This window comes from Podarcis filfolensis (genome assembly GCF_964270895.1).
Source record: "Podarcis filfolensis genome assembly, chromosome: 10".
NCBI lineage: Eukaryota > Metazoa > Chordata > Lepidosauria > Squamata > Lacertidae > Podarcis > Podarcis filfolensis.
Window position 1 is genome coordinate 24,124,284 of NC_139612.1, and position 24,086 is coordinate 24,148,369.

The 24,086-nt window shown below is 41.3% G+C and overlaps 2 protein-coding genes across 9 annotated transcripts in view; both read left to right on the top strand.

Annotated features, from left to right (window-relative positions):
* Positions 1 to 24,086, top strand: part of LOC310743932 (uncharacterized protein) — a 419,281-nt gene that overhangs the window by 198,588 nt on the left and 196,607 nt on the right. The window lies entirely within an intron of this gene.
* Positions 1 to 24,086, top strand: part of DOCK4 (dedicator of cytokinesis 4) — a 250,389-nt gene that overhangs the window by 73,414 nt on the left and 152,889 nt on the right. For all 8 annotated transcript variants that reach the window (XM_083574292.1, XM_083574293.1, XM_083574286.1 and 5 more), the window contains exons 2-6: positions 14,744 to 14,827; positions 16,659 to 16,699; positions 17,850 to 17,905; positions 19,530 to 19,626; positions 21,774 to 21,922. In XM_083574292.1, coding sequence (XP_083430418.1) covers positions 14,744 to 14,827; positions 16,659 to 16,699; positions 17,850 to 17,905; positions 19,530 to 19,626; positions 21,774 to 21,922 — 427 coding nt within the window. The remainder of the gene's footprint in view (positions 1 to 14,743; positions 14,828 to 16,658; positions 16,700 to 17,849; positions 17,906 to 19,529; positions 19,627 to 21,773; positions 21,923 to 24,086) is intronic.

The window sequence follows — 24,086 nt, forward strand, 5'->3', positions numbered from 1 at the left end:
AATTTGTGTTGCCCAACGTGGGGCTCAAACCCATGACCCTGAGATTAAGAGTCTCACGCTCTAGCTACTGAGCTATCACAGCGGGTGCAAGGTGTATTGCCATGCACTTTCTACCTTTTTCTTTCTTCCAAAGTATCATTGGGTTGTGAAATATATGCTCATAATCCTGGCAATGCATGTTAATTATGTGTGTGCATTATCACATATACACGTGTAATGTCCTACCACGCAAGTGAGAGATTCCTAGGTGGGTAAATGTGCTTTTGGGGGGATGTGTTGTTGTTTGTTTTTTAAAAAAACTTTAAATATCATCAGAGGAGTTTTGCACTCCATTATTGGAGCATGCAGCAGTGGAACATTTATAAACATACACTTTTAAAAAAATGGCACCAAGAAAATTGTGGACCATTTTAGTAGTGCTAATTTTTTAAAGGCAGCATTTGTGGGTTCATAGTGGATGACCCTTTTTTAAAACAAAGAAAACAAAACAAAGTACAGTCCATAAAACTCATATAACAGTCATATAGTGCTGCTTACCTACATAAGGTGTCAAAATTGCTGTATGTACAGCCGAGATCTGCAATCTCTAAGAAGTCTCAGTCTTCGTTTTATTGGAGGAGAAAGGACTTGATGCATATGGGAGAAAAATGTAGCCACAGTATATTTTAGATAAACTCTTCCTTTGACAATTCTGCAGGGAGAATGGAAATGGGCTTCACTTGAAAACTTTGCCCCCTTCCGACAAACCCGGGAAAGTTTGGAACTTAAAAATGCAAAGGGCTGGTGTATGTGTTTTCAAAGAGATAAGCCTAAAATAGCTAGCGGGTGAGATTAAAGTGAACAAAATGCAACAACAGGCAAAGCTGGAAAAATATTGTCACTCAGAGGTGTACGAAGTGCTGATTTCTGGCCATTAGTATTCCAGTGAGACGTTGCCAAGTCCAAAATGAAACCCTGCCCTTCAAACGGAAGAGATAAGAAAAGCAGTCAAGTTGGATGCTGTTTCCTTTCCTTTTATTTATTTATTTACAGAGGATATAAGGTCACTTGAGCGACATGTATGATACAAAGTTTTTTGTTTTGCCCAAAGTACATAATGTATAGTGTTTTCACCCTACCTTACAGGGCTGTATCTGAGGCACTTTTGAGTTCCTTGGATGAATGGGTAGGATGCAAACATAACAAAATGAATATTGTGCTTCTATCTCAAAGCATCATACATACTCTGAGGAATAGTTTACAATGTCTATAGTGGTAAGTAGAATCTTGCGGAGCTGGAAAAGGTTCACAAAAAGGCAATCAAAATGACCAGGGGTTGGAGCAACCCTCATATAGGGACAGGTTACAACACTTAGGGGCTTTTCAGTTGAGAAAAATTTTAAGAGATGACATGATATAGGTATATGAAATGGTGTATCGTGTTAAGAAAGCAGATATAGAAGTTTTTCTCCTTCGTAATACTAGAACTCATAGACATTCAGCGAACCTGAGTGCTGAAACAAAAGAAAGAACTTCTTCACATTGTGCATAGTTAAACCATGCACCCATAAGATATAGTAATGTCCACCAACTTCAAATTCATAGGCATTAAGGCCATCCAGGGCTACAATTCATGAAAAAAAGTGTTCTTCCTTCACTGTCGAAGACTGTACACCCTCTGGAGGGCCACAGGATTCCCTCATCCCACACACAGATTCTGACATATGGCCCTATTCGCTTTTTTGCCAATGGGCAAATGTGTGCTTCATGGCTGCTTTTTTCTGTTGAAACTTTGGTTTCTTATGAGACTTTGTCCTGGTGTGTTTGGCACAGACTACGTGGAGATGAGACTGAAGATTTATTTGTCATTTTTCTAGTCTGTATAAAGCAGTGTTTCCTCTTTCCAAAATTAGTATGTGTGAATATACAGATTCCCTTAGACAAGGGGAACTTGAAAACAATCTAAATATATCCCCTGAGTGAGTCTTTGCCTTTAGAAATGATGCAACACCGAGGACTCCTGCTCTAAAGCTTTTCAGCAGTATCCCAGCATATAGTTTTGTTCCTCTCCATACTCGTGCAGCTAATATGTCCCCACAGTGGGGAAGGGGGTCAGCAGACTGTTCACATACAATTCACTAGAAAATTATTTTCCCAGATTTTTTTTGTAGTAGTTATGTAGATGTTATTGTTGTTTAGTCGTTTAGTTGTGTCCGACTCTTTGTGACCCCATGGACCAGAGCACGCCAGGCACTCCTGTCTTCCACTGCCTCCCACAGTTTAGTCAAACTCATGCTGGTAGCTTCGAGAACACTATCCAGCCATCTCGTCCTCTGTCGTCCCCTTCTCCTTGTGCCCTCCATCTTTCCCAACATCAGGGTCTTTTCCAGGGAGTCTTCTCTTCTCATGAGGTGGCCAAAGTATTGGAGTCTCAGCTTCAGGATCTGTCCTTCCAGTGAGCACTCAGGGCTGATTTCCTTCAGAATGGATAGGTTTGTTGTTCTTGCAGTCCATGGGACTCTCAAGGGTCTCCTCCAGCACCAGAATTCAAAAGCATCAATTCTTCGCCGATCAGCCTTCTTTATGGTCCAGCTCTCACTTCTCACTTATGTAGATACTTAAAGCAAACAAAGATATTACCCTCCTAGTGCAACAACCGAGGGATGCAGTTTTAATACAATGTGCAAACTATTGGATAATCTTCTAGGAACAGGTAAAAGGATATTAGCAATGTCCAGCATATGCCTGTTTCTTCTGCTAAAGTTCTGAAAGACTCATTTGGGCAAGCTGTGTAATGAATCCTGCTGTTTTTGATGGAACGGATCCCAGGAAGACTTTCTCATTGATGAGCTTCATCAACATGCCTACAGGCTCCAGAGCCTCCTTGATTGTTGAGGCCTGCAAGGAAAGTTGTTATTATCCGGATTGCTAGAACAAATATAAAACACGACATTTGCCTTTCACAGTCTCAGCGGGACAAAATGCTGAGTTAATCAGCAGCCTTTAAGAGTGAAACTGAAGAGAGGGTCCCCCCCCCGCCCACTTTTTAAACAAAGTAATATGCCAGCTAGGGTGAGAACTGTGATTAGCAAAATTTCACACTTTGGGAAGCTGGAGCATTGCTGCAGCATGTCTGATGACTCCAGCTTGCAGCTATTGCTTTGGGATCGCAATAGATGCTGGAACAGATGTAAAATGAAATTTAGGGCTTAATGCCACTTCACACATTATTATAGTCTTACAGCTCATAATTCCTGTCTGGGAATACCTGGTTTTAGGTTGTGTACACATTATTAGATTTATGCACAGCTAGGTTGTCCTCTCTCTCTTCCCCCCCACCCCACGTGTGGATCAAAGCTGTTCTGGGGAAAGATGCACCAAAATGTTGTATTTCATAAGAAATGACAAGATAGATGTGGACTGTGGTAAAGTCATTTGTAGACTGCATCCCAAAACAGCAGTGGAGGCATGCTGGTTACAGAGTAAATGGGAGTGTGTGCATGGACTTAGATGCAGAGTTGGGGTGTGGATAGCTTTGAAGGTAAAAGGCAAGGTAAAGGACCCCTGGACGGTTAAGTCCGATCAAAGGTGACTACGGGGTTGCGGCGCTCATCTCACTTTCAGGCCAAGGGAGCCAGCATTTGTCCACAGACAGCTTTCCGGGTCATGTGGCCAGCATGACTAAACCGCTTCTGGCGCAATGGAGCACTGTGATGGAAACCAGAGCACATGGAAACACCGTTTACCTTCCTGCCACAGTGGTACATATTTATCTACTTGCACTGGCATGCTTTAGAACTGCTAGGTTGGCAGGAGCTGGGACAGAGCAATGGGAGCTCACTCTGTCGTGGGGATTTGAACCACCGACCAAGTCCAAGAGGCTCAGTGGTTTGGACCACAATGCCACCTGGTTTGTAGGAGACATTTTCTGAGAAGAAAAAGAGGTTCTAGAACTAGACTGTATAATGATGACTCTGAGGCTAGTTTCTCTGCAGGTTGAGATATATTTTTTGCACAAATACTGAGGGTCGTTTTTAACACCTTCCTTTGATGCAAGGAAGGGGAGAATGTACAAGTGAGGCAGGTTTTTGTGTGGTGGTGGACCTGGCGACAGCACACTGCATCTTTGAGCAGCTATTGAGGTTCCCAGAGCCCTGACAGGGACCAGTCCTGCACTAACACAACCCAGCTCCGAATTAATATTTTAGATATCCCACAATGTCCTGGAAATATGCCACCTTAGAGGCATTATGGGAAATTTAAATGGAGAGGACCTACCAAAGGCTACCTACTGAGGGAGTCCCCTCAAACCAGAAGCAGGCCTTGCATGGATGTTGGGTATGGAAGCAGTATATACTAATTCCACTCCTGAAACTTGTTAAATGATACATGAACTTTGCAAAAATCATGATGTATCTTCTCACCCCATTTAGGGAAAGTACTGGTTATCAACATGGTGCTATGTCCTTCCCAGGGAAACCTTGGCTTTCTATAACTTCAGCCACCAAACTAGAACTAACCTTATTTTGCTTGCTTGCTTGCTGTTGGCTTTATAGTGCTTTGGATTTTTAGTGAGGAAGTCTTATGCTCTATATTTTTGTTTCAGTTGTCTTACTGTTGTTTTATTCATTGACTGTTAGCTGCTACGGGTTCCCTTGGCAAGAAAAACCAGATATAAATTCCTAAAATAAATGTCAATAACGAAAGCTCCTTTTCTCCATTTTTTCCAATTCCTGCGCAGTCTCCCTTTTCTGTTGTTGTCAGTTAGAGGCTAATAGCAAAAACCCACACATAAATTTATTTATTTATTTATTTGGGAAATGAATGTGACCGGTTGCTGATGTAATACTGCTGAGGAGTGGACCAGAGACTCATGTGTTCACTGTTTACTTCTCCAGAGAGAATATATATAAAAGCTTATTCGAGCTAGAAGTTTTCGTTGCATTTATTATGTCTCTTGGAAAGTTACCTTCTGTCAGATTCTTGGCTAATGACCTTGCTGAATTAACGGAATGGAAAGGAATGGGCAGAGAAAATGGGTTTGTCTCAGCTGGGGTGGTAGAGGAGGGGAAGAGAGAATGTGCTGCTTTTACCACTGTACTCATCTTTATGGATAGTTAGTGTTGAATGGAGGGTGAAGATCTGTCAGCTCAGGCAAGTAAAAGACACTTTTAGAAATAATAACACACAAACGCAAATACATGGATATATATATTTCTGACAGTTGATGTACCGTTATTCAGCCTGGGAGTTACCTAGTGAATAAACTCTTGAGTTGTTGTTTTTTTTAAAAAAAAGACAGGTGGAGAATTTCTATTGCTTTTTAAATGTCCATTTGGAGCCAGATCATGGAACCCTTTGTCATAACCTTAGCACAGAGGCAACTAGCAGGGCTCATGAACCTGGTTGTATAACGTTTGCTTGTTTGTTTATTATTAAATTTGTATGCCTCCTTTCGTCCCTGGAGGCAGGAACAGGACCACTGAAGCACAATGCCGCTGCCGCCACCCCAATGCCAAACCCCCTCAAGGATACTGTGGTCAGTGGTATCAAAAATGGCCAAGAGGTCAAGAAGAACAAGCAGATTTGCACTCCCTCAATCTGGTCTCCCGACAAATATCATTAGCCAGGGTGACCCAGGAAGTTTCAGTGCCATGACCAAGCCTGAAACTACAGTCGTACCTTGGTAGTTGAACACCTTAGTTGTTGAACAAATCAGCTCCTGAACGCCGCAAACCCGGAAGTGAGTATTCCAGTTTGTGAACATTTTTTGGAAGCCAAACATCCGACGTGATTTCCGATTGGCTGCAGGAAGCTCTTGCAGCCAATCGGAAGCCGCGCCTTGGCTTCCGAACCATTTCGGGAGTCGAACGGACTCCTGGAATGGATTAAATTCGAGAAGCAAGGTACGACTGTACACAGTAACGGATGCAGATATTTAGTCTCCTCCAAGTATGCCTTCCTGAATCTAGACTTCCACCACCCTCTTGACAACCTTTCTCAGATAGGGGTTATAAAATAATTTTTAGTGTAAAATAATTTTTAGTGTGGCCCTAACGTTGCCAATAACTGTAAAAAGTGGGTGCTTTGTGCAGCTGATCATTTGTACTTGAATTACTAAAGAGAGGCTTCCATTGTGTCAGTTTGATTGTTGTTCCACCCCCCCTTTTAACCAAAAAGTAGTATAATTCCATTTGTAGCATTAGACTGCTTCTTTTCTTGCCCAGTCGTGAATTCTCTGGATAGCCTTGGGCAATTTATTCTATCTTCGTCTCATTTCCTAGTCTGTAAAATGGAATTATTAATGACCTACCTCACAGAGGTGTTGTGAGGTGGAATGAGAAAGTTGCTTTACAGAATGCTGTACTCTTAAAAGCAAGGTAGGAATCAATAATATAAGATTGTGATTGCCCAATTGTGTCTCAAAAAGCAGACATGATACGAAATCAATAAGGACTATCCTGATGCTGTAGTATTAAGTGTAATTTAGAGCTGAAATGAGTATTGGCAACAGTGTGAAAGTTTGCACAATTTTCGTTTTGACGCATCCAGATTTTGCCTGTGAAATTTTAAATGTAAAATTTGAATTTTCAGTAACAACTTATTATCTTGAAATTCAAATTGTCTCTTTACTACTTTGATTTTTTCAGGTGTCAACCGTTGCGAAAAAAACATAAGTAGCATTGCTTGCCATCCATCGCATACTAAATAGTGTTCTATTTCAATGAAGTACAACATTTCTATACTTTTTTTTTAAAGGTTCTCTCGTCAGCGCATGCCACATATTAAATGTTACCAAAAACAATTAGATTTCAAATGGCAGTATGAAGCATTTGGTCAATATCTGACAGCTAGGCAATGTACAGAAGTCAATTTTAGAAGATTTTTTTTTGGGGGGGGGACAAACTAGTTCACTTTCATTTATTCTATAAAGGAAGTTTATTAAAAAATAAATGGGAGTTGTGCTTTTCATGGGTAAAACCTAGAACCAATCCCCACCACCCAAAAGATGCTCAGAAGGCAACATATGTTATGTCAGATTTCCATTGCAGTATTGTCATGCACACACAGTGTGATCGTTGTCGTCTTGCTGCAATGAAAGGCAGTTAAACCTTAGAAAGATTATGAATGCTGAGGAAAGCGTCATTAACTTTTATTATATCCAGAAGCTAGCAGTCTTTAACTTTGTTCTATTATGAAGGAAGGAAACGTGCGCACTGTTAACTTGGACATTTGCTATGGGGCTTTCTCTCACAACGCATATGTGATTTATCAGCTGGGCTCATGCTGTTTAATGAGAACAGACCTCTGCAGCTATCCTGTTCATTGATAGAATACTATAGCGCTCTGTGACGAAGGTACTTGGTGTTAGGCTTATGCTACTTCGCATAGATTTGTTAATTTACGTGCGTGGTAGGGTAGTATTTTCAGGTTGCGCAAAACTTTATTGCTCTCTGTACGTGCGTGAATATATACTGGAAATAGCACTCACTTTTTCGAAGTGGTATTAAACAGACCCGGGCACCCTGATTGTTCCAGCTGTCTTCTGTATGGTATGTAATTAAAGGGTCATTCTTTTTATATTACTCTGAAATAAACTCCATAATTAGATCATTGCGCAAGTGAAGTTTAAGTGCCTCATTTCTCATTGGGGAACAATAAAATAAATCCAATTGCCGTTAATGTTCTCTCGCCCCTCACAAACATACCTCTTAAATAAATTACACTATTGACCAATATTTAGTGGGTTGTTTATTAAAAAATTCTTCGTTCTCCACCTTGTTTTCTCTGCCCACCCACAACCCATTTTAAAATGAGACAGAAATGTTTTCATGTACTGTAATTAAATCTATGGCTGCTTGAGAATAATTCTTTTGGAGAGTCATGAGCCTTCCTTCATTGCGCCAAGTTGGACAGAACCTTTGCTTGCTCACTGCTGATCTACCTATAAGAACCGAGTATATAAATTTGAAATAGGAAGAACTTCCATTGTGAGCATCATCTATTGTGAGCTGTGTGTAAATGCGTGTGGATTTGGTATTGCCATCCAAAGTTGTGTCTCCAGATTAAGTCAGGGTTAAGACTGGCTCATAGGAAACTGTCAGGATCCAGGAGTGCTGCAAGGGAACCCTTCCTTATTGGGTACCAATAAACATAATTAGAATAGCATTTTTGGAAGCCTATCTTCCCTCTCCTAAATCCTGGTGTAATTGGTATTGAGCTAGCCATTATTTGTAGTCGCCAATGAACCTTGCATCGTCTGGCAAGCGGTACCTTTCTCCCAAGCTCGCAATTCATGCTCTCACCTTGACAGCTTCTGGAAAGCTTCCCACTGATTGAAAAGTGCAGTAGAAATCAGGTTATCTAGGATAAGGATCCATGCGGTTCTGGGTGTCTTGTTTGCCAGGAGGCTGGCTGTCCTTGCCTCTGGAGAGCTGCCAACTGGATTTGTGGCTATCTGGTCTACTTTCACAGTTGCCTGATGCCACCTTTGCTTTCTGCTATGCCCCTCTGCCTTCTTTTGAGTAATTCTGCCAGGCACACGGGCTGAGCTGTATTGAAACTGACCTGGGCACAAGACCTCTCTTAGAATTCTATCTGTATTTTGCAGCAAAGCTCGTTAATGTGCTGGATCTTATTTCGTTCTTTGTTCTATCACTTTTGACAGGGTGCCTCTTTCTGCAAATGTGCCTACACTCTTTTGTTGCCTGTTTTTTGGGAAGTTTCGTAGCTTTCTTCCACCTCATTTTTGTGTTAAACCATTCTGGACCATAGCACTTCTCCCCTTTTAACTTGGTGGGTTACATACAATATAAATGGAGTTTAATCTCCTTCCCTTTTTCTTATACGTGTTCATGAGCCATCAGGAAACCTACGGCTCAATCTTAAGCATGGCCACTCAGGAAGAAGTACCATTGTGTTCATTGGGGCTTAAAGCTAAAGGTAAAGGGACCCCTGACCATTAGGTCCAGTCGTGACCGACTCTGGAGTTGCAGCGCTCATCTCGCTTTATTGGCCGAGGGAGCCGGCGTATAGCTTCCGGGTCATGTGGCCAGCATGACTAAGCCGCTTCTGGTGAACCAGAGCAGTGCACGGAAACGCCGTTTACCTTCCCGCTGGAGCGGTACCTATTTATCTACTTGCACTTTGATGTGCTGTCAAACTGCTAGGTTGGCAGGAGCAGGGACCGAGGAACAGGAGCTCACCCCGTCGCAGGGATTCGAACCACCAACCTTCTGATCGGCAAGTCCTAGGCCCTGTGGTTTAACCCACAGCTCCACCCGTGTCCCAAGTAAATGGATATAGGATTGCAGCCCGTGAGATAATATCAGATAATCTAGGGTAAAACTTGCACCGCCAACAAATACATGACACTCTATTAAATCGGACAACATGTTGGCCTTGTAGTCAGGCATCCCAGTAGACATAGGGCTGCCATATGTCTGGATTTCCCCAGACATTACCGGGACTTCAAAGGCAGAACTGATGTCTGGGGGGAATTTCCAAAAGGTGGTGCTTTGGGTTTTTCCTTCTTGAACTATGGCAACCCAACCCAGTACAGATGTTCAGGATTAGTCTTGACAGATGGACAGGGTCATTCACAGCAGTAGAATAAGAAGAATAAAATTGGAAGTATTTTTGAAGCGTGCAACAGTGTCCAGCAGTATTTGCAAATCCAAACACTAACAGAAGGTTGGATGGGGAGGGAGAAGGGAAGAAGAGCAAGTTTCTCAGCCAGGGGTGACCTCTGCCCATAGCTGGCATAATTCCAGCTTTTATGTTAAATCAACATAAAGCTCTGTGTGAGTAGTTTTGATTTATCTGCTTTAAAAACAAAACAAAAACAAAAAGCCCAAATCGTTTTCATGTTGTATGAAGCCATAGGGCACTATGGATAGAGATAAAATGGCTTACTTGTTTAGAAACAGGTTGGCTTTTTTATATAAGCAAAGAGAAGAAGTGCAGCCCAAAACGTTCAGCGCTTGTTTATATAGTAAAAATGTATGGAAGGGTAAGTGTAGCTAATTATGTTCCAACTGCTCACTTTCTTACATTTAAAAAAATAAATAAATCAGTATGTACTTTCAAAGGGAGGGGCAAAGCCCAGAGTTTGTATTTCCTTCTTATTGCACTATTGCGACATTAGAATACTTTTCCGTGTTTCATGAAGGAATTTTAGTAATGATAAATTAAATTGATAGCACAATCCTTTACATGTCTATTCAGGAGTGACACCCAATGATTCCTATGGGACTTGTTCTTGGGTAAGCATAAATAGGATTGCAGCTTAAGTTAGCGAACAAGTGCATTTATTTAGTTAGTTATTTTCCCCCAATGCTTCCTCCTGAAAGGTAGCTCAGGGCAGTGAACATAAAATAACACAATTAATCACAACACATTTAAACAATCAATCAAAACCTCATTCAGGTTGCAGCGGTTAATGCCTTCATCAAATCATAGAGTTGGAGAGTTGGAAGGGACCACAAGAATCATTTAGTCCAACCTCTTGCGATGCCCAACGTGGGACTCGAATCCATGGTGTCTCATGCTCGACCAACTGAGCTATTCAGCAAGAGCAGCTATGCTCCAAAGGCCTGGATAAACATTGTTAACAAATACACGTGCATATCTCATGGTCATTACAAAGTTAACAAACTTGCAATCCCCCAAGTGTAAGACCACAGGAATCTTCTGATCTTCTGGAATGCATTATCTCAGCCCTGTTTAGGGAAGTTTTTAATGACCGATGTTTTAATGTTGTTTTAATCTTTTGTTGGAAGCCGCCCAGAGTGGCTGGGGAAGAAATAATAAATAATAATAATAACCATTATTATTATTATTATTATTATTATTATTATTATTATTAGGTTTGTAAGTGTGAAGAGGTATTCTGCAACACACAAATAATAGGATTTTACTTTGCTGTTTCACTCCTTCTGAAGCAGAAGTGAGGAAGTTGTGGCCCTGGCCTAGTTTCATAACCCTGTCCATTTCACAAACTCAATCCACTTTACCCTGGTTCCTCACACACCTCCATCACGCAGTCCTGATAGGTTAACCATGTGGAAATGTGGTCCTTGACAGGTGTGGGGCAGAGAGAAGACAGATTCTCCAGTCCTGTTCTAGAGGGACATGTGCAGAGCTATGATGAACTGTTTAGGTTAGAAGCCTGTGCTGGTATTGAAATCTGTCGTGTTTGCTGCCACTGAGGACAGACCCCTAAGTGAAAGATACAAATGTCTATTTGGTCATTAATAGTGCCACATGCTTTGACTCCCCTATTTGGTCTTGTTCATCAGGAGCATATAAAGTACAGTAAGCCCACAATTTATGCACATCCAGCTTTACATGCTTGGCAAATAAATAAAAAAAGGGGGGGACGGGCATCCGGGAAAAAATATGTTGGCAATTGCAACCGCTATGGAACCCAATGTGTTTTGACTTTACATGATTTTGGCATTAGATGCCATTCCTGGAATGTAACCCCCACAAAATTTGCAGGTTTACTATGCTGAATATGACTAGGATAGCTCAGCTGGTAAAGCATTAGACTCTTGAGCTCAATGTTGTGGGTTCGAGCCCCACATCGGGCAAAAATAAAATAAAATCCTGCATTGCAGGGGGTTGGACTAGATGACCCTCGGGGTCCCTTCCAAATCAACAACTCTACTATTTCCATGAACCAGTTCACCCCACCCCCATCCCCTGAGTGTATCTAAGCTCAGTGGGGTGAGAGAGTGAACCGTGCCCACTCACAGAATATGAGGCATGAAATAAGCCTATTTGTACATATGGAGATTCCTCTTCACAAGCTCTGTCAACTGCAAAATAAAAATATAAAGTAATGGATTAATCTCATTGGTAGGGCCTAAATCCAAGTATGCTGATTAAACACAGTGTGGATGGGGAGGTGTAACAGATCAAGACTGACTCCAGCGCCCCACTGAATGTAGAATGTGGTTCTGGGCCTGCTTAGGTTGTTTCTTCTACGTTTAAGAACACATGAGATTATTCCTCTGGATCTCTCAACAACTTAACTGTTTCGACGTACAGTGGTACCATGGTTTACAACCATATGCCGTTCCGGAGGTCCAGTTGTAAACCAAAACAGGTTGTAACCGAAGGCACGCTTTCGCCAATGGGGCTTCCCCACCCCAATTTGGTTGCAATCCAAAAAAAGGGGACACGCACTTCCGGGTTTGACGTGGTTGTAATCCAAAATGGTTGTAATCTAAAGCGGTTGCAAACCAAGGTACCACTGTACTATTATTGTGAACAATTAAGTGGACAGAATGCATGGAATGCGTACTGAATTCATGCTGAACCCTTGAATCCCTTTGTTTTCCAAATAATCCTAATTGTAATAGGCTATTGTGTTGACAGTTCTGCGTTGATAACCGCACAACAATTGAAGTTGCGAAGGGTACAAAGGACAACCCCCAAATGTTCCTAAAATAGTCCGGTTTCGATTGTAATATTAAATGATTGGGAAGAGATTTATGAAAGGCAAATTTCCCTTCCACTCTGCTGCCCAGTGTGCTTGTTCCCACATTGTCCAGGAGAGCCTTCTGAAGTTTCTGAATATGTAACTTCCCTTCTGACTTATCATAGACCCCAAGCCCCTGTATTTTTCCAGTTTGACACTGAAGAGCGAGTCCTTAAACAAACCTTCCCCTCTGCTACCACTGCTGCTGTGGGAATTTGAAATGGTGCCCCTTTATGTCATGGGTTCGTACGCACTGTACGGATTGCCATTATCCATAACAAGACACATAACAATGACAATCGTTTTAATACTGACAATGCCTAGGAAAGTTTGCTTCCAGCCGTGCTAAGTTTCTGCTGAGACGGCTCTTGCTTCTGCTGAGACGGGATGATTTCCGCCTTTAGAAAGGCTATTTTGTAAAGATAGTTGTTTTGTACAGCTCACAACCGGGAGGCTGAAGAGGAAGTGTCTTCAGGATTACTGTTTAAGGGCGCCATTGACCTTGTGCGCTGCCCTCCTTCCTCCCCTCCTTCCTATTGTGGGACTTAACTCAAAAGCAGTGTCTTTGAGAGAGCAGCTGGTACTTTAAAGGCAATTTGTCATGTAGCTGGGACTTGAGAGATCATTGCAGTTCCTTGATTGGGCTGATAAGTAATTCTCCGTGCACATCTGCAATTCCACAGCTGCTTCCTCCTTACTGGAGTCTTGCTTTCTCAGCCAGTCTGATGGATTTCCTTTCATTCTTGTTGCACCCTTAGTTTTGTCTATTGAGCTTCTTACAGTTACTGATTTCAGTTGTGGGATTATGGAGGAGAGTGCGAGTTTTGGCCCAAATTGATATTTCTTTACCAGTATTACTATACCCATTGGTTAACATCAAAAAGGATAAATGGATTACCAGTGTCTAGCATATTTATCTTTCCCCTTCTCCACCCGCACGTTTGTTTTTGCCCACATTTTAGAAAACAAAACTAAAGTGTAGGTAAAGTCCCTTTGAAATGTTCATGTAAATAGAGATTCCTTTCTTCTCAGAGCATGTATCTTATCTTTTGCAGGGAACTTAAATGCTCTAGCAGTCCCTTTCAGCATCTGTACTCCTCAACTTAGGAATGACCCTGGAAAGTCACTCTCTCCTACTTTTTTTTAGTTTGGCCTTTACAAAGTTCTATGAGACTTGTAAGATTGCTACAACCACATTTAAACCCCATGCAAGTCCATTAAAAATAGAGCTGCCGTATGTCCAGAACTTTTTGGACATATCCCGGATTCGTTCTCCAAAAACAACAGCCAGGCGGATTTTTCAGAAATCGGTTAAAATGTCCGGGAAATTCCGGGTACATGGCAGCCCATATTGGAAGTGTATATTTTTGGGTAAATTTCCCAAAAACCCCTCAAAAACTTAGTGTTTGGGGAGATTTTGCAAAAAGCAAAAAAGCAGAAAAACTCATAAACCTTGGCCAAGGGAAGTGGATCAGAATAAAAATTAACACAGAAATTAGCAAGGCTAATTGCAACCATGAGTTGGGGCATCCTAAAATATTGTGGCAATTGAGATCCTTAGTGGGGGTGCAAGGGGAAAAAAAATCCCCTTTTCACTTAACCCCCCCACTGATTTCTATACCTTTTCTCACCTGAAAATCAGCAAAATAAAAAAATAAATCCCCAAAAGAGAAATACAAAATAAAACACATTCCTTCTCATACTCAGTATGTTTTGTCATTATCTAATTGCTACAGGTTTTATCTAGATTTATAATAAAGGGACCATTAAGTATCTAAGCACAGCCCTAGATTTTACTATGAATTTGTCTGCATATTTTTGCAGCTCTATTCAGAGTGATATGAAGAGACTCCCCCCCACCCCCTTATACTAGAAACTGCTCATTTCTGTTACTTATTGTTAAGGGAACACCTTTTTCTTTTATTGGGTAAAAGTAAGAAAAAGAAGCTCTTGCCACCTACCCACTAAAACCATAATCTGATATTTTTTAGTAGATACATCCATGGGTGTAGCTAGGATTTTTGTGAGGGAGGGGGCAGGCCTTTTGTATGGGGAGGCAGAACCTCAGTTAGCTATGTTTTTTATTTTTATTGAGGGGGGCAGCTGCCCCTCCCTGCCCCCCTGGCTATGCCCATGAATACATCTTATATCACTGTGTGTTTTAGAAAAATTAGTTCATTAATGGCCATGCTTTTCCTTATAGTGAAAGCTTAATGGCAAACATGTGGCTTGTTAAAAATATATATATGTTTAATTGGAATTTAATATCTCTTTCAGTAATTGCAAGTTTTCGAGGAGCAGTTCCCCATGGCTTATCACTGGAGATTGGAGACACTGTTCAAATACTGGAGAAATGTGATGGTAAGTGTTGACATTAGTACAGGACTGTCTGGTGGGAAGGTTGCCCAAGGTCATTTCACCTCATTACACTGAGGCAGGATCAGTGTGTTTGCTCTAGATGAGTGCCTATTTAATGGGGGAAAAACCAACTTTAATCTTCGATGAGAAAAGGCAACAGAGTTTGGACATTGTAACAGAAAATCGCCTGCAAAATTAAATGTTTCTAACCCAAAATATATCAGAATTAGTCCAGTCACCCAGATACTGTGGAGAAAGCAACCATGGTCAGTGGAGAAATAATTACAGTGATACCTCGGATTAAGTACTTAATTCGTTCCGGAGGTCCGTTCTTAACCTGAAACTGTTCTTAACCTGAAGCACCACTTTAGCTAATGGGGCCTTCTGCTGCCGCTGCGCCGCCAGAGCACGATTTCTGTTCTTACCCTGAAGCAAAGTACTTAACCTGAAGCATATGTAACCTGAAGCGTATGTAACTCGAGGTACCACTGTATTTTATGTACAGTAGGCGTTTTCAGTAGCCATGAAAGCAAAATCTAGACACTGCTCCAAATTATAAACAAGTACAGTGGACGCTCAGGTTGCAAACATGATCCGTGAGGGATGCACGTTTGCAACCCGCAGCGGCGCGTCTGCGCATGCCAGTGGCATAACGTGGGGGGTGCAGGGGGGGCCGGCCGCACCGGGCGCAACATCTGGGGGTTAGGGCAAATCCATGGGTTAGGGGGTGCAAATCCACGGGTTAGGGGGCGCAAATTACTTGCCTTGCCCCGGGTGCTGACAACCCACGCTACGCCACTGGCGCATGCGCAACCGCTGAAACCCGGAAGTAACCCTTTCTGGTACTTCTGGGTTTTGGCGGGTCTGTAACCCCAAAAAATGCAGCCTGAAGCATCTGTAACCCGAGGTATGACTGTACATTGTTAGTCACCTCCTGCAGAGGTAAGAAAAAATAACACCAAAATCTTTGGGTAAAGCATCTAGTACTGCTCATGTGATACTGGATGCTAAACTGTATTATTCCAAAAATGTGTGCTTGTCGGGAAAAAGGTGTAGCTTTAGAAATGCCATGAGCAGTGCTATTTTTCTAGAAAAAAGGTGCTAGACATCACAAGGAACTAGGGTTGCCATACGTTTGGAACTTCCTGGACATAGCCGGAATTCAAGCAACTGCAAATAGTGTCTGGGCGAAAATCACTGTAGTAGTCCGGGAAAATCCAGACCTATGGCAACCCATTAAAAGCTCGACAACTTTGCAAAAAAACGGATTTTTACTTCTTGAAATGTGGCAACCCTACCACGAAGACTTTCCTTGTTTTCTTATAATGGCAATGGCTCCCACCTGAGAAGTGCCGAAACTGGATTCCTGCGAGTTCTGGCTGAATAAATCCCTGGCCATGAGACTCTAGAGTTCTTTTCTCTCTTGATGTAATGGGTTAAATTTCTGTCTGTTAGACAAAGAAAATATAAATGCATACCCTCTGCTATGTTTCAGATTCTCCTTTTCATACCAGTGCTGAAAGGATATCTATTTATTTATGTGCTGTTGTTTACAACTCTCTGATATTTTTTTAATGGGTGTTAGTTTGTGCTAGTTAAAAACGAGTGGGGGTGGGTGGGTGGGTGGGTGGGTGGGTGGAAACTTCAATTGTGAACGTTTTTCTTTCTGCACAAGACCCATTAAAGGGTATGAGATTTGTGTTATGTGTCGCTGCTGACACAATAGCACGCTATGAATCCATCTGCCACTTTTTATTATTGTAGATGACATATGTCAGAGAGTTTTTCAGATAAAATGTAAGTTTACATATCAATTGTTATTATTTTTCTACAGGCTGGTACAGAGGATTTGCCTTAAAAAACCCCAACCTCAAGGTAAAACCACTTTTGTTGCTCACCTGAAATGCATGAATTATATGAATTATAAAGCTGCCACACAAAAACCAAGCTATTTGGCATAACCAAGTAGCAGTAACATTTAAGGCATAAAAAGGTGGCTGTAGCCTGTGGTAGGCTGATGATAGTAGCACTAGAAAAAAGAAGAATACACCCCCCCCCCTGTGTATACCTGAAGGAGCGTCTCCACTCCCACCATTCTGCCCAGACCCTGAGGTCCAGCTCTGAGGGCCTTCTGGCAGTTCCCTCATTGAGGTTACAGGGAACCAGGCAGAGGGCCTTCTTGGTAGTGGCACCCACCCTGTGGAACGCCCTACCATCAGATGTCAAGGAAATAAACAACTACCTGACTTTTAGAAAACATCTGAAGGCAGCCCTGTTTGGTGAAGTTTTTAATGTTTGATATTTTATCGTGTTTTTATTGTGGTTTTTAATATTGTTTTGAGAGCACCCAGATGGGCAGGGTATAAATAATAAATTATTATTATTATTATTATTATTATTATTATTATTATTATTAGGTTTGAAGAACAAGGAGGGAACAAAGGCTCTGAAGGGATAGGATCTGTCTCACACGAAGTAGTTTATCAGGAGGAAGTGGAATTGCAGATAATTAATTCAGCAGCTTAGCTACTCACCAGCCACTTTGTGTAGTTCAGGGACATAAGAACATAAGAAAAGCCCAGCTGAATCAGACCCAAGACATCCCTGTTCTCACAGTTATTCTCTATTAAACAACTTTCCTAACACACACACTCTCTGAAATGTCAGTGAGGGACAATGGTGGCAGATGCGAAGAGATGAGCAATGTTACGGTGATCGCAGATGCTTCTCAACCACTGCCCCTGATTCGTAAGCGGACCTGTGAATTTTTCTGACACCTCAGTCCTCACTCTTTACCTGAGTTGCTGGGACCCAACAATAATGCTCTCTTGGACCATTTGAATACAGAAAGTTCTACTGTACTGTATTGCCTTCCAACAAGTTTTGCAATAATAATGCAAACGTCTTCCATAGCATGGACCCAGTTTTTCTCTTCAATAATGCATTCATGCCATAATGCATTCATTCTTCCCTCTCCCCCTCTTTGGTGGTCTGTTGCACTTATTTAGCTCCTTTTCTCTTTCAGGGTATCTTCCCATCCAGCTATATTCACTTGAAAAATGCATGTGTTAAGAACAAAGGGTAGGTGGAGATTTTGGGATTTTCTGAAATTTTGGCAAAGGCTAGAAAACAGCAGTGGAGAAAGGAGAAGGCTGTTGTAAAAATTGTGTTGAAAACAGATAAATCTTTCAAAGTGAAACCCATGGCACCTTAAAGGCCTGGTGTAGATGGGTGGGAAATTGGGAGTGCCCTATGGGTTTGTGTAGCCACCATCCTTTTTAACTATGGCGCAGCATCACTTTATTTAAACTAGCCATGCAATCAGAGATATGGGTTTGAAAACTGTGTCAGAGTAACTACGATTAGGGAAAAGAGCAGGGCAAGTGTAATTTTGCAGCACAGTTAGTTTCCAAAATGAAAGGGAGGTAGAATTTCACATGAATGAGCGGAAGGAGTCTGCAACCTGTTGAGGCACTGTTGGTCTCTTAACCATGATTAGGAGTCATGTTAACCTTTAAATTATCACAGGACTCTTTTATTTCCTTGCACCAGATGTAACGGAGCTTATTTTGGAGTGCAAATAATATTGGTGGTTAACAATATCAGTCACTGAAAGACTCTAGATGTCATTTTAATTGTACATTCATAGGATTTGTGCTCATGATGGTATCGGTGTGGTTCTGCATAATCTTCTGTTTTTGGTCCTGCAAAAATTTTCAGGCCAGATATACTATTTTGTTTCCAATCAGTGCATATCCCATGTCTTCCTACTGAAATCCTATAACATTTCTAACCACAAATGTTATGGGTTATTTACTTATTTGGACAATTTAAATACCGCTTATATTTAAACACAACTCTAAGCAGTTTGCAACATAGATTAAAAAGTTTAAATAATGAGCAAATGTTATATATATTATATATATATATATATATATATATATATATATATATATATATATTCCACAAAACACAACCCACAACTTCTTTAGTATCCAAAACAAACATGACACATAAAAAAATCAGCTACAAAATTGCGCAGAAAATTCATAGTAAACATAGTAAACTATTATCTGAGCACCAGAAAGTAACATATTACAAAGGCCAATAGACTCTATAAATTCTACCCTTTTAAGTAACATGGTTGATGTGGGTTTGACCTACTTTAGTTGCAATATAGTGCAACAGTATCCCTCTAGATGCTAATAAGACAATAACACAGGGGAAGCATAACAGAACAACTAATGAAGTGGAATTATGTGTGGATGGTCCAGAATCAATCAATCAATAATCAATCAATCAATCAATCAATCACTAAAGCACTATTATTGCATCAGTGACCCACTCCAGAATACACCTGCCAAAAACAAAACCATTCTGGAAGAATAACAATAATTAAAAATTCTTAGCAGAGCCTGCATACTGGAAAGACTCTTGGTTATGATATATTTCCACACTGTGGTGTAGACTAAGCAGAATGGTTGATGGTCCATTGCAATGATACTTTGCTGTAGAATTATCACAGAACAGCTTGTTAGAGTCAGTTTCTCGGTCTCCATTAATGTCCAAAAGTTCTTAGGGATTATAAGCGGAAGGAAACTGCATACAGATTCGGTAATCCCAACCTGTTTTTGTGATCTTAAACTGCTTAGTAAAAGTAATGCCATTTTAATGCTGGATATTGTATTTCTTTTGATGGCAACAGGCAGTTTGAAATGGTTGTTCCCACGGAAGATTCGGTTATCACAGAGATGACGTCAACTTTAAGAGACTGGGGAACGATGTGGAAACAACTTTATGTGGTAAATGCACCATGTGCCTATTCTGGAAACAATTTTAGGAATAATGCTTATTTTTCTAAAGCAATAAAGTAGTTTTGTTTTATTTTATTATTTAAAAAACAAATCTAAGTATTTAAAAAATGGTAAACCAGTTATTTCATTAAAAATGTTAAAAGCCCTGTGTGTGGTCAGTGAGGTCAGCTTTGACAATGTTGGGGTGGGACAGGGAAAGAGGGTACCTGGATGAAGTTCTCTGATTTCTCCCAAGCTGATGATTGTTGCTGCCAGGCAAAGTGTGGAGATAATCTGTTGGGTTCTCCAGGCATAGTCATAGTTCAGCAGCCAGAATTGTAAACATAATACTAGTGTGAGAATTTAGTTGTGGGTAAATCACAGAGCCTAGGACTTGCCGATCAGAAGGTCGGCTGTTCGAATCCCCGCAACGGGGTGAGCTCCCGTTGCTCGGTCCCTGCTCCTGCCAACCTAGCAGTTCGAATGCACGTCAAAGTGCAAGTAGATAAATAGGTACTGCTCCAGCGGGAAGGTAAACGGCGTTTCCATGCGCTGCTCTGGTTCGCCAGAAGCGGCTTAGTCATGCTGGCCACATGACCCGGAAGCTGTACGCCGGCTCCCTCGGCCAATAAAGTGAGATGAGTGCCGCAACCCCAGAGTCAGCCACGATTGGACCTAATGGTCAGGGCTCCCTTTACCTTTACCTACTATGCAAATCATATCCTTTTATGTATATAATGCTTGTTCCATAAGGAGACATTTGCATGACAGCTGCTTTCTTGCAAATAGCAATTTCTTGTTCCATAAGGGGGCCTAACTGTGTATGTTGCCTCCATAAAAATTGCCCTCGTGGTTTAAAGCAGACACACACACTCACCAAAAATAGAACATGGAAATATCTGTTTCAGCTGAATATGTAGGTATGTAGGTAGCTAAATAAGAATAAGAAGTTAAAATTGATGTCAGTTGGATTAATTTTAGGAGTGAAGTAAAGACTAGATAACAAAATGTTAGAAGTAAACCTGACCTTTTAAAAAAAAGTATCTTGCATGTTTGCACTTTGAATTGAGATAAAGCAGATTTTTTTTACAAAGAAAGAAGCCAGCTTTGATGCACAAAAGTAGCAGAAAGACTGACCTTGAATTCTTGAAAATAACAGCCTAAACAGTACTTGCACAAAGCTAATCTAACAGATTTAAAGTGAAATCCAATGTACTACCAACATTAAAACGACAAAGTGCCGTTGATGACTTTAAAATATTTATTCCAATCCATATGAGAGTCCTTAGACTATAATCCTTCTATTCAATAAAGTTTGTTGGAATGACTAGAGACCATTTCAGACATTTGCCTTGCTTCCTGATAACAGCCTATAAGCAGCAGAAGATATGGGACTGTTGTGTGTCCTTACTGTACATAGAAAAATATCACAAGTAACCAAGACATATGGGGTGCAGAGAATGGGAACCATCCAGTTTTCATCATCCTTATTCGTGCTATAAAGGGTAGAAGGAAGGTAGTAAGTGGGCAGCTGGCACTTTGGGGTCAAGTTCCTTTCTCTGCATGATGGTAGACATACATGTGGACATGACCAAGCCAAGCCATTGCTGAGACAGAAGTGCGAACATGCTGGGAATGTGGCCTTGGAGCCACAGCAACCATCCAACAGCTTGACCTCCCCCCCCCGAACAAAAGTTTTATATGTCAAGATAAGGAGGCAATTTGGGAGTGCGAAGGAGTTTGAGGTGTAGGCATCAAGCCTATTACAAGACTATATTTTTATGCAGTTACAGAGCAAGATATACAGTCATATCTTGGATCCCGATCACCGCAAACCCAGAATGTTCTGGTTTGTGAGCATTCTTTGGAAGCCGAACGTCCAACAGGGCTTCCGTGGCTTCTGATTGGCTGCAGAAGCTTCCTGCAGCCAATCAAAAGCCGTGCTTTGGTTTCCGAACGTTTTGGAAGTCAAACCGACTTCCGGAATGCATTCCGTTCGACTTCCAAGGTATGACTGTATATGTATAAGTTTCTGCAAACCGAGGAACAGAATACCCTAGAGAAGCAAAGGTGTTCTTTGTTTTATTTTGCATTTCTTAATCTCTGTACCAAACTTCAGAAGCCTAAGAATTTGGTTTTATATATATATTTGACAGAGAAATGAAGGGGATCTCTTTCACCGACTATGGCATATAATGAATGAAATCCTAGACCTCCGGCGGCAGGTGCTCGTCGGCCATCTCACCCATGATAGGATGAAGGATGTCAAACGGCACATCACTGCTCGCTTGGACTGGGGCAACGAGTGAGTAAGAGATGATATATAAAACCAATTGCGTTTTCCTCCATTCATTGCATTTATTTATTACAAGGCAATTAAAAGGAAGCAACATGAAGAGCGGGCAGCTTTTACACAGGAAGATTTAAAGGGGGGGTGGGTCCATCACCATTACTGATGCTCGTGAAAAATGTATGTCCTTTTAGCTGCCTTGGGAAAAGAAATGGCCAGTCTCCGGGAAGCCTCTTGTTTAAGTGAAAGGCATGTCTGCACACAAGAGGGAATCTCTCATCCTGTCCCTTCCACCTGCAGCTTTATGCCTTTCATTTCATCTCCATCCCTGACAGCAGTGGCTTTTCCGCAGTGGAAAACAGAAGATGGGAAACAGTCACACCTTGACTGGAACTTCACTCAAGGATTTTTCTATCTTTAGCTTCTGCTTGTTGTCTACGATTTTGTTTATTTATTCTGGCAATTTATACGCTGCTTATTTACAGCCTTCTAAGTGTTGTACAGGCAACTTAACAATGCAATGATAATAATAATAATAATAATAATAATAATAATAAGAAGAAGAAGAAGAAGTATGAAGTGCTGCCTGCTCACCCTGCTGTCATACTTTATCCAGTTAGATGTGTGCTCTCACGTCACTGGAGAGTGCAAATATTCCGTGCAACGGAGGAGGATTGCATAAGGCTTTCCCACCATTTGGTACCTGCCCAGGAGGTTTTGAAAGACCTTCACAACTGTCTCTGTATGTGTATTTACACACATCCCCTAGCAGCATGCAATTCCAGCAAGGGCAAGAGACTCCAGTTCCCCTGGATTAGTGTATGATGGGGCCTCCATAGTGGTGGTGTCCTCAAGCATTATTGTGCATTTACATTTGCAATATTTTTTATTAAAATGCAACAGAAATTCCTGTTCCTCTTCTTCTACTGCTGCCTCCACCCCCACCCCCAATACCATAAAAATAAGCTCCGAAGGGTTAGAGGAGCCTCTGGAGCAGATTTTGGGGGGTTGTGAGGGAGGAGAGGAAACAGAAGCCTATTGCACAAGTGGAACTCCAACTGTACAACCCAATCTCATTAATGCTTCTTCTTGACTGAGATCACAAAACAGCTGAGTGTCTTGCACCAGAATTCAGTTTCATTTGGCCATGGGCACAGCCAGATTGCTTTCTATCTGTACGGACAATCTCAATTTATAAAGGGCAAAATAAAATTCCACAAAGGCAGAAGGAATTCAGAAAACCTTTGCCTTTTGCTCTCATCTGAATATTTGCTTGCAGACATACAGTAAATCAACATGCCATGTTAAAGTTTTTATAGCAAACAAGCCTTTGTATTTCTGTGCTTGCTAAACCCGTGCCATATCAAAGCCTTTCACTTCGCTTTTACTAAATGCATAATACCGTCACCTATTTCGGAAATGAAAAATTCATACTGTTATGTGTTGACGCTGAATGTGATCTGAATGTTGCCAGGTAAGACTCCCACTGATCTTGACAGCACCTTGCAGGGTTTGAAAAAACTAACCAGCTCATCTCTATTCTAGACACGACGCTGTAGGAAAAAATAAACACAGTGGGCTTCTCTCATCTCAAAATTATTTGGGACAATGGCAACAGAGGCTGAAAGCAGCCAGGCAGTTGCATTAAAGTTCAGGATTATGTTCTTTCAGGGAACTAATAGGACTAAAGTTTCTTAGGGAAGTTTTTAATGTTTGATATTTTACTGTGATTGATGTTTTAATTTGTTGGACGCTGCCCAGAGTGGCTGGGGCAACCCAGTCAGATGGGGATCATCCAAGTATATGATAATAATGATGACTATGAGAGTTGCCCACTATCGGGAACCTCTTTTGTGCTTTCTTTGCAAATGAATGGGTGTTTAAGCTGTAAAACAACCGTAAAAGCAACTGGCTCATCCATTCTAAAGATCCAACAAAAAATAAAATATTAAAAAACCAAACGTACCCCTGGCCGGACCCATTGTTTCTATGCCATTGTTGTAAGCCCTTCTGTATTATCTCCTTCCTGTGTTGTCATCTATGAGGATTGCTTTACTAGGGTTTGTTGCCTTTGTCTGAGCACATAACACGTAAGGGGCTTGCATGAGAATCGATCATTTACTGCAGTGCACATTAAGCTAGAGAGCAGGCAGAGAGTGAATAGAATATGGAATAGAAT